We start from the raw sequence: 13,935 nt of genomic DNA, 5'->3' as shown, positions 1-13,935 counted from the left end.
CCTGACTTGGGGGGGTGCGACCAGGGCAACTGTATTTTTTTGTAGAAACTAGAGGCTTGCGATGCATAACACGTGATGGGCACGATAGCTTGCTGAGAAATACAGGCGCCTCATTTCCATAATTAGGAAAATTGTCTGTTGCCCTATGGCATCTATATTATTTGTTATGACCAAGATCTACAAGAAGAGCTGGCTGAAAGCAGGGGCACAAGGTAGAAGATACACGATTTGCTGGCATTCTCGCTAGCCTTACAAACATGTGCAAATACAGAAGAATTCAGCACAGCGTTACGTTATGTCCATCCCCTGACGACAACTGTCAGAATTTGTATTGGACGTGCACCTTACATCTGGAATCACAAATAATGAGCTAGAACTGAACAAATATTAATGAGCCAAGATACATCAAGAGCTAAAACATCTGTAGAACACGAGCATGTAGACAGCCAGAAAATATTGGGTACTCAGTCTATTTTTACTCCTGGGAGTGCTGCATAAATGTTTAAGAAGACAAGCTGATGTCAAGGGGCACCTGCGTGGCTCAGCCAGTTAAGCACCTGACTCGATTTCAGCTCAAGTCACGATCTCACGATCCATGAGATCTGTGCTTACGGCATGGAGCCTGCTTGGGATTCATTCCCTCTCTGTCTCTCTCTGTCTCTCTCTCTCAAAAATAAATAAATAAACATTAAAAAAAGAAGAAGAAGAAGACAAGCTGATTCCTTAAAGTCTTACCCAAAAATATGGATTCTAATTGGATCCAACAAGTTCAAATTAGCTGGAAAGGGAGTAATGAGATGTGCACATTGTTTTCGGTCAAGAGCGTATCTCCTGTGCTGAATTAATGTCCACTTATCCATAATTATCCTAATTCCTATTGTTCTTTCCTCGCAGTCAGGTCAGGGTGGATAATCGGGGAGCCTCACTGTGACAACACTTCCCTGTGACTTATGTGGGCAGCTCAGAGTCCTCGAGACCCCAGCCCCCCCGTGGTCTGAAGGAGCAGACACTGGAAAAGGCAGAAGTTGCTGAGTGACCTGGTGACAGAAGTCTCGCACCCCACCCCCTGCCCCGAGCCCAGCCCCCATTCTCTGCATTTATAGGGACCGTTCACAGGTGGATCCCTGCACAGGTGGCAGACAGCTATGCCCTCAGAGTCAGGAATTCCTCCCAGTTCTCTCCAGATCGTTCCATACAGAAAGCTCTGTATCCTCCCCTCTTCTTCCTTCCCCTGCCTACCATCCCAGCCTCTTCTCATTTAACAAACATTTTTTAATCGCCTCCTAGATGCTAGACACAGAGTTGCTCACTGGGCTCCAAACTGAAAGGAACTTGGTTTGTGCCCTCTGGTGGGTGCACAGCTGGTGGGGGAGACCGTGGGGTCTCCAACAAGGTGAACGGGTTGAACGCTCAGTTCTCTCATGTGGGTGGGGAGGTGGGGAGAGCACAGAGGAAGTGCTTGTGCTCCCCCCAGAGAGGTCAGGGGAGGCTTTTCAAAGGCAGTGACATTTGAGCTGAGCCCTAAGGAAGGGCAAGTTCTCTGGGATGACGTGGCAGTTGGTGAAGACACTGTTCCAAGAAGAGGGGACACGAAGAACCAAATATTGAGGCCAGAAAGAGCATAACGTGCTCAGGCAAATACAAGGAGTTGGGGTTCAGCTGTGGAAAGGGTGTCTGGGCAGGGAGTGGGGGTGGCGGGCAGGGTGCCAGAGTCTTCTAAGCCATGATAAGGACTTTGGACTTTGCTTCATGCCTGAGGGAAGCCTCTGAAGGATTTTAATAAGGGCAATGATATGACTTTCTTTATCCTCACAAACAGAAGAAATTTGATTTTAGTTTTCTATGACCCAGCAGGAATTTACAACGGGGGCTGGGCCTCATTGCCTTCTCCAGCCCCCGGTACTCCCGAGTCTCCGTGCCAACGTGCTTTCCCTCTGGTTGGCTTCCTGCACGGAAGAGGCTGGAAAACTAAAAACTACCATCCCCGTGTTCTCTTGCAGCTCGAGCTCCAGCCTCTCGGTTGTATGTGAGGCACACGGAAGGTGGGAGCGAGGCGGCGGTCATGGGGGCCAGGAGTGGGGGCGGGGAGGCTACTGCCCACCTCCCCATCCCCCACCCACCCCCACCAGCCCTGACCTGGGAGACGAGGAGTAGCATAGGGCCCGCAGTTGTAGCGATAGCTTCCCAGCACTCGTCCTCCCGAGGGCGGCCAGTGTGACGCATCCCAGGCTGAGTGCCCCAGGGCCGTCCCAGGAGTCATTCCTGGAGATCCAGCCTAGCACGCCTTCATCCATGTTTGTGGCACCTCATTACCCCTATCAAAGCACTTCTGTTCAAAAGACGGTGCCCCTCTTGGTGCCCGGAGGATTGTTCTGCAGATCCTTCTCGGGCAGGGCCTTGGCCAACAGCGCATGAAGACAAGGCCTCTGTGTGAGGTCCAGGAAAACACAGGTGTTCTCATTTTCCATGGAGGGAGATGGCTCCGCCTCCCACAAGATCCTTAAGTGGGGACACGGTGTTCCCCACACACAGAAAGGGGGTCAGATGCTGGGTCATCAAAAAGAATGACAAAGGTCTCCAATTATCAATAAAAGTCCCTTTATTCTATATTTTTTCCAAAGATAGCCATGTGACTGCCGGCGGGGGGGCGGGGGAGGAGGGCGGGGGGGGGAGAAGTGGCCTTTTATCTGAGAAGGAAACGTTCAAAATTATAAAAGTGGCCAAAGCTCAGGGTTCTACAGAAAGTACAATGTCTTGGACCGCTGGCGTCTGGGAGCCTCTCGTCTGAGACACAGCAGTGGCCAGAAATTACTGTGCCAGAGAGAGAGAGAGAGAGAGAGAGAGAGAGAGAAGGGGGCTGCTCCAGGAAGGCCCGGGCCCAGCTCAGCACTGTCTCTGCAGGAAACGCAGGCCCACCTTCTTATTGGGAACCAGGACGATGCGGGCCACGCTCCTCACCTCCCCCGTCTCGGGGGCCAGGACCACCTCATACTGCTGGATCAGCTGGGAGGTAAAACACACATGGGCCTTAGGATCCGCGATCTCCGTCCCCCGCCCTCCGCTACACGCTCCCTCCCTGTGCTGCCCTTCCGCTCCTCCCCACGGCCTCCATCAGCCCTCCCTGGCCCACTCAGCCCTCCAGCCTCTCCCCCACTCACCCTTGACAGCAGCAGCTGCATCTCCAGTTCCGCAATCCTGCGACCCAGGCAAGCCCGGACCCCATAGCCAAAGGGCACAGAGCCAAATGGATGCTGGACCCCAGGGGTAGCAGGCTGGCTCTTCTTCAGCCAGCGGTAGGGCCAGAAGCTCTCTGGCTCAGGGAAGATGTCAGGGTCACGGGACACCACATAGTGACAGAACACAAACTGGGTCTGCGGAGCGAGAAGGGGCAGCCCATCAGCTTAGGGCCGCAGGGCAGCCCTGGGAGCCCCAGCTCTTCAGCCCCACTCACGTTCTTGGGGAAGAGGAAGCCACCGACTTCGATTTCCTTTTCCGTGATGACCCGGGAGTTCGTGGGGACCACGGGGTAAAGGCTGCAGGGAAAAGAAAGCACAGGTTCACCTCTGGTGCCCCAGGCCCTTCTTCCCATCTCACCCCTGGCCCTAGCGCCAGCCCAGCAGCCCCCACTTCCGACTCCTGTCTCTGAGTCCTCCTCTGCACAGACCCTGTGCTCCTGGGAACCGCAACCTACCGCAGGGTCTCCTTAAGCACAGCTTTGAGCAGGGGCATGTGTGCTAAGTCCTTGTACTTGGGCACGTGCCCGGGGGGTACCACGCCCACCACTTCCTTATGCAAGGCAGCCTGGATCTCTGGGTTCTTTGAAAGATGGTACAGGGCCCACGTCATTGTGTTGGATGTCTGGGAGGCAGAGGGAGAGATAAAGTGAGGAGGGATTTCTAGGAAAAAGGCTAGTTAGGTAGTGGGGGGAGTGTGAGTGAGCGTGCGCGGAAAAATGAATTTGCCGCGAGCATGGCAGAAAGAGACACGGGCTCATGGGGACCCTCCATGTGACTCCACGGCAGGATGAGGACCCATATGATGGAGAATCACGTTCTAACAACAAGGAAACCGTAACAGAGGGCAACCCCCCGTGACAAAAGGAATGCAGAGTCTGACCAAGAAGGCGCTTGTGGTCGAGCTCTCTGCTTAAATTGCATCTCAAATAGATGTGAGATGTGACTTCCTAGCTGGCCAAGAGAGGCTCCAGGAGGCGATGGGATCCCTCTTACAAAAGAACCATGCCCAGAGCGCCTGGATCGCTCAGTCGAGTTGGGTGTCCGACTCTTGATTTCTGCTCAGGTTATGATCCCAGAGTTGCGGGATCAAGCCCCACATCAGGCTCTGTGCTGTGTGTGGAGTCTGCTTAAGATTCTCTCTCTCTCTGTCTCTGTCTCTCTCCCTCTCCACTGCTCACATGCAGGCTCTCTCTCTCTCAAATAAAAATAATAAATAAAAAACAAACGAAAAAGAACCATTTCCTGCCCACCTCTGCCGGGATGAAGGACCTCCCTGTTTTCCTTCTAGCTCTACATCTGTGACACAGAAAGAGAAGCAGGTACCTGGAGGAACGAAGGTCAGGCTCAGATGAGGGTAATGGGGAATTGGTTCAGGACAGGAGCTGGGAGCCCCCGGTCTCCTTGCTGGCCCCCCTCACGCACCGTGTCTACGCCAGCCAGGAGCAGCTCGGGCAGGCTGCCCATGACCTCATGAGCACTGAGCTGTCCTCTGGTGAGCAGGAAGTGCAGGTAGCCAGATATCTGCACTTCATCTGGCCCACTTTTCTGCAGCTGGGTCTCTATCTCCTTGAGTTTCTGATCAATCAGCTTCTTCCCTACAGAGACAATGGAGAACAGAGGAGGACAAGGTCAAAAGCCATGATCTCCCAGGACCAAGAGCCACTCTGACAGCCGGAAGCATGAGGTAGGGAGTCCTGGGACAGACTGCTGACGCACAGACCCTGGAACCCACCCACAACCTCCCTCCCTGGCCTCCTCACCGAAAGAGAAGATGGTGTTCCAACCATCCAGATATCGCTTCCAGAAAGGCAGCAAGGAACGGCTCCACTTGGGGAGGAAGGTGACATAGAGTGAGTTCTGGAACATGAGCCCAACAGATCTGACGAAGGCCACGGTGTCCTGGGGGATGGGTCGCTCCAGGCAGCCAATACGTTTCTCAAACAGGATGTAGCAAATAGCTGGCAGTGCACAAAGGCCATCACAAGAGGTGGTGTCATGGCACCCAGAATCCAGGGGGCTTGAGGAGAGGGAACACGACCTGCCTCTGGCCCCTGCCCGCCCAGCCCCTGTCCCCACAAGGGTACCTTCCAAGGCAAAGTAGTAGAAATGGTGAGCCATGTCAGACACGTGGTCCCCTGAGGCACTCTCTGCCAAAAGATGGTTCAGGTGGGCCAGGAAGTCGTCAATCACCTCATTCAGAGCATCGGTGTAGAGCGCAGCCTCACTGGGCTTCAGCATCCGCTGGTTCAGAGCTTGGCGTAGCTGGTACCAGTGGTGTCCTTCCCTGTGGAGGATGGAGGAACCACACACTTGTAAGCAGCTGATGGAGGTTAGATTAGATGGGGTCTTCCCCCTGCCCCGAGACCTCAACAGGGTCTAGGAAAATCTCAGACTCCTAGACTTAGAATTACAGAATCACCGAATTTCAAATGACAGAATCTTGGAATCACAAAACTTCAGAATCTCACTATACCATCGTGGGAGTAGTCAAGATGGGCATCTGGAACCAGACTCCCTGGGGTCAAGTCACAGGTCTGATGATTACTGGCTGAGTGACCTTAGGCAGGTGACTTAACGCCTCTGTGCCTCAGTTTCCCCTTCCATAAAAAGGGAATAATAAGCGTGCCTATCTTAGTAGGGTTGTTTGGACAACTACAGTGCTTAGATCAGAGCCTGGCACATGGCGAATGCTTAAGGAATGTCGACTCTGATTATCTTAGGATGCTACAACTCCAGAATCTTCTGTATGTGAAATGAGGAGGAACTCCGATGGTTCCAGTCCTCTGTGGCGGATGAGGAAGAAAGGAGGAACAAATGAGGGTTCCTGGGATGCTCAGATTCTGGACCTTCATGCTCTGCTTGACTCAGTGGGTCTAAGGGACAGGGAGACCCACCAGGCGGGTGCCCCAGCCCCTCCTGCTATGGGCATCCAGTAGGGGGTTGTGTCCCCATCCTGGTTAGACAGGGATGCTCACGAGGGTGGGACCATGCTTCCCACAGCGGGGCTTCATGCTCAGGAACTGTCCCCACCCGCAGCTGTTCCCCAAACCTGTTACCTCTCCTAAGAAAGCTGGGTATGGGCCAAGTTTTTAAAAGCTAGTTGCAGAGTAATAAGTACAATATGGTCCAATTTTACGAGGAGGAAAGGAAATCCTAAATATCCGTATGTGTATCCACATGTTTCCACATAGAGTAGAGAAGAAGGACCCACCAAACTGTCAGGATTACTTGGAAGAATGGGATGGGAGTGGGAGGTAGGCAGACAATATTTCATCATTGGAAATCTTACAGTAAGTATTACTTTTGAATTTTAAAAACCAATATGGTATTTAAAAAGACAGACGCTAAAAAGGCTTATGGCAAGAATCGGGGTTTATTTTTTTAATTTTAGAAAATTATTTATTTAAATGAACCTGAAACCCCAGGAGTTTTCTTTATTATGTTGGGAAACCCTGCAAAAAGATCAACTAAAAGTGTTGCTGACAAAGAAATGAAAGCCAGAGTAGACTCATGTATTGGAACTTCAGGCTGTAGGGTTTCTCTGAGAGTAAAAAATTCTCCCAATAGTAGCGATCAGATTTGCGGAACTTAAATGAGAACATTTTTGCGGTTGTTAAAATATTTCTTGGGAAGACAATGTTTCATAGAATGAGATGTAAAAAAATATATATTTATGTACTTATGCACATATATACGCTAAAACAAAAAAGAACTTATCATTGGTTAGTAAAATAGCTTTAAAATACATGTATATGGTACAATATAACTAGGAAACTGGCTTTAGAGTAAAAAATTAAAAACAGGTGACAAAGGGGTGCACATAACATCCGGCTCCAATTCTAGATCTTGAGCCACCAATTCCAGTGGTGGCCTGACCTGGCAAAAACCCAAGACCCAAATCTTGCCCTCGGGGTCAGACATCAAGTTAAAGAGCTCTTGAAACATAGGCCTTCTCTGTTCTCTTCCCAGAACTTCGAGCAAAGGGCTCAGTAATTGTTGGAAGTTCTAAAACTGTCTACCTGTGAAGGAACCAGGAAAAAGGGGTGGAAAAAAACCACATGTGATGGGAGAATGGACGTATGGGCATCAAAGGCAGATGAAATGCACCCTCTCACCAGTTTGCTTCCTTTCCAAAAGTATCAAGGCATTAATTTCTTGAATTCCAGAATCGGAGAGATCTCGTTCGCCAGTGGCAAGCGATGTAAAACCTCTCTAGGCTTCAGTTTCTTCATCTGTAAAATGGCGATTATAATACTATCTACTTCATGGGCTTGTGAGGATAAGGTGAGATAATAAATGTAAAGAGACTAGCCTGATACCTGGCACGTCACAAACACATAGTTAGCTACTATCCTTGGTGCCATTACCACAACCACCGCCAGGATCAACTCTCGTCTCTTAAGAAATGTCGAAAGCATGAGATGTCAAGCAACTAGGGAAAATAAAAGTCGTTCATTACTTTGGAGCTCTGTTAACATACCATAGCAAAATGAAACCTGTCACAGGGTGAAAGAGGTGATGGGGATTAAAGACTACATTTATCATGGTGAGCACTGAGTAATGTATAGAATTGTAGAAGCACTATTTGTACCCCTGAAACTAATATAACACTGTATGTTAACTGTACTGGAATTAAAATGAAAAACGATTTTAAAAAACCCTGTAATATACCCAGTTACAACCTGTGACACTGGGAATGGTTCATCGCCAATGATTCTCGATTGTTTACTTCAATTGGCATATGCGTATATAACATATTCAGCCCGTCCTCGAATTTGTCACTGTCAAAATAATCTTAACTTTTCTGGGTGTAACTTCAAGGCTGAAACCCACATCTGTTTCTACGTATGGAGAGCACCTGTGAAAGTTATATGCAACAACAAACCTATAATACATAATTTAGGAAATATTTTTAAAGTCAAATTCAGCCTTCCTAATTAATATGGTGACAATGTTTTTTCAACACACATAGATTATGGCTCACGTTGCGATATCTTCAACCATAATGTAGAATAATGGGGCTGGAAAGGTCCTAGAGAGAGCGTGGAGGCATTCTACCCCAAACTTCCCATTTTACATATAAGAAACATACGGCCAAGGAAGGAGAAATTATTCATTTGTCCAAAGTCATAAAATACATTAGTGGAAAAGACAATGAATGGCCGCTGGGCTTCAGCCCATCCCAACCAGCTTTCTAGACTGAGTATCAGGCTCAGAGGATGAAGGGAGAGCCTACCCTGCCCATCATCCCGTGGCTTCCCAATGCCATTGCCCTTGGGCCTGGCCCTCTGAGGCCTTGTACCAGTCCCTTTAGGCCCCAGCTCACGTGGTGAAGGGCCCATAAGCCAGGCCCTGTTGGTCCCGGTGCTCCTTCCATAGTTCCATGTCGTTCCGTACTGGGTACTTGCTCTCTTGCCGCATCACTTGCTCCAGGAGTGGGGCACTGGCCAGGTTCACATACATCTGAGGCCCTAGGCGGGTTACCCACATTGGACCATACTTGGTCTTGTTCAGCATCTGTGGGGGTCAATGAAAGCTGAATAACCATGGCCCATCCAGGTAGGCATTTACTAGAGAGGAGATGGGATGGGGGAGTATCTGATAATCACACCAGAGCAAGTGGGATGGGCAAAAGCAAATTTTAAAGGAGGTAGGCACTAGGATGGCCTGTGGTTCTGAAAGAACACTGGAAAAAAAATGAGCACACAGGAGTTAGAATATTCAGAGCAATGAGTATCTGGCAGAACTGGGAGAATTGAGGTCCTTGGAGAAGCGAGATTTTAGAAACATGGGATGTGGTAAACGGGGTATGTTTTGAGGTATAAACATATGGGGTCCAAGGTTTTAGAGAAACTGAACCCTTTAGTGAGGTATAATAGAATACCTATGGCTTCTGGCTTCTTCAAAGAAGCATTTAAATCTACTGCAGCTTGCTTTCAATGAGATAAAGATAAATACCTCATGTATTCAGTGAGAAAAAAGAAACACAATAGAAACTCCAGGAAAAACAAGAAGCTGAGAAAGAAAGTCAAGATTAAAATATGAAGGTATGTGGTATGAATTTATTTTTAACAAAAAAGTTTTTAGCTGCTCAGTAAAATAATGATCAACTATTTTATCTTAGAATTTCTAAAGCACTTGACAATCGGTACCCATTGCATCTGTGAAACTGGCATTGGTGTAATGTTTTTATAGGTGCTGGAAATGAGGGGGAAAATAAGTATACTTTGAGTTTTGGAGGTAAAACTTAAAAAGAATCCACAAACACTGACACTAAATTTACTGGCTAAGTTAACACCCACAAACTTAAAGAATTTGAAACATAGTGGTTTCTTACTGTGTTTTACTATTGGTGTTAAAAACTAGATTCTCCTAGGACCAATGCGACCTAATTGCCCTCAATATATTACCCAGTTGCCCAGAATCCACCCCGAACTAACAGCCGATTCTGTCAGTTCCTAGGAATACAGCCTTGACAACCCCCCCGACATCTATTTAGTTTTGTTTCCACCTTCACCTCCCAGTAATGCCTACCAGCGTGGTATGATTTTGAACAGATGATTGTGTGTAAACTACAGGGATTCCTGGAGAGAAACAGGCATATTTGTACATTGCTGGTGGGAGTCTAAAATTACACAAACCTACATGGAGGACAATTTGCTAACATTTATAGAAATTACAAATACATTTATAAACAAAGTATGGGAAGTCTACATAATGGAATACTATGTCACCTTTAAAAAGGATGAATCAGCTCCTTGTGTAGTAATATGAAAAGTTGGATTGTAATACAGAAATATACATAACCAAAGTAGATTGTTAAATGGAAAAGAAATATACATAACCAAAGTAGATTGTTAAATGGAAAAGTATGATATCTTCTGTCTAAGAAAGGGGGGCTAAATTAGAATATACAGCATTTGCACTTGCTTTTATAAAGAAATATTGGGTCATATCAGAAACTAATTAAAGTGACTACTGATGGGGCAGGTGGAGGGGACAGCAGTGAGAGGCAAGATTGCACAATGTATATCCTGTCATATCGTTTTGAGCTTTGAACTATGAGAATGAATTCAAAATTTTGATTTTTTTTTATTTTAGAGAGAGAAAGAAAGAAAGTGTGAGTGGGGGAGAGAGGCAGAGGGAGAGAGAGAATCTTGAGCAGGCTCCACAGTGTGGGGCCTGACTCAGGGCTCAAACACATGACTCTGGTATCATGACCTGAGCCAAAATCAAGAGTTGGACATTCAACCAACTGAGCCACCCAGGTACCCTATGAATTCAAGTATTTTTAATCTAAAGGGAAAAAAAGAAAGTGTATTGCAAAACAATGAGTCATCTGCCACTGACCAGGTAATTCCAGAAAGCGGGAAAGGCTGATCAAACCTCTCAATTCATGTATATACTCCTTAGATTTATAAGGTTCCATTTTGTAAAAGTACTTATATGTCTGTTTTTCTCTACTGAATTCTTTAGGAGAATTATCTTAAACATAAGTTTTAATTTGTGATTCCAGTTGGTTTATTTAAGATATTAATGACAGGGGTGCCTGGGTGGCTCAGTCGGTTAAGCATCCAATTCTTGATCTTGGCTCAGGTCATGATCTCATGGTTCGTGAGATCGAGCCCTGTGACGGGGCTCTGCACTGACAGCACGGAGACTGCTTGGGATTCTCACTCTCCCTCTTTCTCTGCCCTTCCCCCACTTGTGCACACACTATTTCTCTCAAAAATAAACTTAAAAAAAGTATTAATCACATAATAATAATGATAATAATAGTAAATATTTCCACGGAGCTTAGCATAAAACAGACGCTATTCCAAACACTTACGTTAGAAATTCAGTCCTCACTACCGCTGTATGAGGGGGGTGTAACATTACCACAATTTCATAAAAGAGGAAAGTTAGGCCCAAAGAGGTTGCCCAAGGTCACTTTACTGGGAAGTAGAAGAGTCTGAATTCAAACTCAGACCACCTAGATGGTTCTCAACCACTTGCTCCATCGAACTACAAACAAACTTAGGTCCTTTAAAAATACATACTATTGGAGCACCTGGGTGGCGCAGTCAGTTAAGCGTTAGATTTTGGCTCAGGTCATGATTTCATAGTTTGTGGGTTCGAGACCTGTGTGCTGACAGCACAGAGCCTGGCACCTACTTCGGATTCTGTGTCTCCCTCTCTCTCTGCTGCTCCACCTGTTGCGCTCTCTCTCGCTCTCTCTCTCTCTCAAAAATAAATAAATAAATAAATAACAAATAAACAAACATTAAAATTTTTTAATAAAAAAATAAGTAAAAATATATACTATTTAAAACCAACGTAACTATGCAATAAACCAGGGTTCCTCACGGCACTATTGACATTTGGGGCTGGATGATTCTTTGTTGTGGTGGACTGTCCTGTGCATTTTAGGATGTTTAGCAGTATCCTTGGCTTTCACCCACTAGCATCTCCCTGCCCTCAAAGCTGTAACAACCAAAAACATCTCCAGACATTGCCAAAATGTCCCCAGGGAGGCAAAATCACCCCAGGTCGAGAACCTCCACAATAACCCCAACCTTTTTGTTGTTGTTGTTGTTGTTTTGTAACCCCAACCTTTTTTTTTTTTTAACGTTTATTTATTTTTGAGACAGAGAGAGACAGAGCATGAACGGGGGAGGGGCAGAGAGAGAGGGAGACACAGAATCGGAAGCAGGCTCCAGGCTCTGAGCCATCAGCCCAGAGCCTGACGCGGGGCTCGAACTCACGGACCGCGAGATCGTGACCTGAGCTGAAGTCGGACGCTTAACCGACTGCACCACCCAGGCGTCCCAACCCCAACCTTTTAATATGAGTCTTAATGCTTTAATTTTAGAGGACTCTTCTTAAGAAACAATACCTCATTTTGAAGAAATACTTATCTACAGTTTGGGTTTTTTCTCTTTGTGTTAAGTTCAAATACAATTACATGTTACAGTTTCATAAAAATGCAAATAGAGGTGGGGCGCCTGGATGGCTCAGTCAGTTAAGCATCCAACTCTTAGTTTTGGCTCAGGTCATGATCTCCCCAGTTTTTGAGTTCAAGCCCCACATCGGGCTCTGCAGTGGCAGTGTGGAGCCTGTCTGGGATTTTCTCTCTCTCCCTCTTTCTTTGTCCTTCCTCTGTGCTCTTTCTCTCTCTCTCTCAAAATAAATAAATAAATAAATAAATAAATAAATAAATAAATAAATAAACAAACAAACAAACAAACAAACATTTTTTTAAAATGCAGCTACTGGTAATCTCTGAGTCATGGTTTATAGATAGGTTACTTTCTTCTTTATACTGTGATTTTTTTTTTTCAGATTTTCTACCATGATCTTAGAATCAGAAAAAAAAAAAAGTCATGTTTTAAAAGACTAGATCAACAACCATTTACTTGGGGACCAGCTTCTTCTCTGGAATCCAAAACCTCTGGCACCTCTTCCTGGCTGTCAGCTTGGAAGTTTCTGAGGCATTTCCCCCTTTGCATAGGCCATGCTTTCTTTCCTCTTCCTTCATATTCCTCTTCTCAGTTTACTCAGTGGAACTGAACAAGGATCTATTTATGTAGGAACTTATTTTAGAAAGACACCATAATACTTGCTGAAAGAGTGTGCTATGTCTGTGAACCTACCATTAGGCCGTAACCTGAGCCAGTTAGAGAGCCCCAACGTTCTCAGATAGATCCTGTCCAAGTGCCACTTTGCAGAACAGAGTCCCCTAGGGATCATCTTCCAGGATGAATGGGAGGGGTAGCTTCCACCAAGTGAGACTCCAAAGGGGGAGAGTGATGAATTCACTCAACATTTATTTATTGAGCTCATATCCTGTTCTTCCTATACTTATCTAGGGCCTGGGGATACAGCTGTGTGCACAGCAGGAACAGCTACCCTTAGAGAGTTTACATCTCAGTGTATGAGCCACACAGTTGAGAATTTGATTACATATGCTTATAAGTTGCTCCCTAGTTAAGTCTTGTCTCTTCAACTAGATTGAAAATCTTCTAGGTCAGGAATGATGTCATACTTCTTATAATTGCAGTCTTCTTTTTTTTTTTTTTAACATTTATTCATTTTTGAAAAGCAGAGAGAGACAGAGCATAAATGGGGGAGGGCTAGAGAGAGAGGGAGACACAGAATCTGAAACAGGCTCCAGGCTCTGAGCTGTCAGCACAGAGCCTGGTGCGGGGCTCGAACTCACGGACCGTGAGATCGTGACCTGAGCTGAAGTCAGCCGCTTAACAGACTGAGCCACCCAGGCGCCCCCATACTTCTTAACTACCTCCCATGTTGCCTTGACATACCACTACACACATTTTAGACAATATTTAGCAGATGTCAATGAATCAGGTGGAGAAAAAAGTTGCAGACAACACGAAGAATATGAGAGACAAACAGTGACAGACAGAAGCGAGGCAGAGAAGGAGATTCACAAGAAACCAGTAACAGTGGCTCCAAAGGAGTGGGAATTAGTTGTAAAAGCCTGGAAAAATAATCCAAAAAGGAAATTAAGAAAATAATCCCATTTAGAATTGGATCTGTTTTGGACTGAATGTTTGTGTTTCCCCAAAATTCATACAAAGCCCTAGTCCCCCAGTGTGGCTGTATTTAGAGATGGGGCCTCTAAGGAAGTAAGTAAGACTAAATGAGTAATTAAGATTAAATAAGAGTGAGTCCCTGATCCAATAGGATTAGTGTC

The 13,935-nt window shown here is 46.3% G+C and overlaps 1 protein-coding gene across 2 annotated transcripts in view; it reads right to left on the bottom strand.

Annotated features, from left to right (window-relative positions):
- Positions 1 to 2,576: 2,576 nt before the first annotated feature.
- The window catches only part of LOC122481780 (sterol 26-hydroxylase, mitochondrial), a 34,089-nt gene continuing 22,730 nt past the window's right edge, over positions 2,577 to 13,935 (bottom strand). For both annotated transcript variants that reach the window (XM_043577839.1, XM_043577840.1), the window contains exons 2-9: positions 8,563 to 8,753; positions 5,321 to 5,520; positions 4,997 to 5,194; positions 4,659 to 4,831; positions 3,692 to 3,858; positions 3,452 to 3,533; positions 3,159 to 3,371; positions 2,577 to 3,003 (exon numbers count right to left, since the gene is read on the bottom strand). In XM_043577839.1, the coding sequence (XP_043433774.1) occupies positions 2,884 to 3,003; positions 3,159 to 3,371; positions 3,452 to 3,533; positions 3,692 to 3,858; positions 4,659 to 4,831; positions 4,997 to 5,194; positions 5,321 to 5,520; positions 8,563 to 8,753 (1,344 nt within the window). In that variant the 3' untranslated portion in view covers positions 2,577 to 2,883. The remainder of the gene's footprint in view (positions 3,004 to 3,158; positions 3,372 to 3,451; positions 3,534 to 3,691; positions 3,859 to 4,658; positions 4,832 to 4,996; positions 5,195 to 5,320; positions 5,521 to 8,562; positions 8,754 to 13,935) is intronic.

Source organism: Prionailurus bengalensis, chromosome C1 (assembly GCF_016509475.1).
Source record: "Prionailurus bengalensis isolate Pbe53 chromosome C1, Fcat_Pben_1.1_paternal_pri, whole genome shotgun sequence".
In the NCBI taxonomy this organism is placed as follows: domain Eukaryota; kingdom Metazoa; phylum Chordata; class Mammalia; order Carnivora; family Felidae; genus Prionailurus; species Prionailurus bengalensis.
The sequence above is the reverse complement of the archived record's forward strand: the minus strand, read 5'-3'. Positions and strand labels throughout refer to the sequence as shown.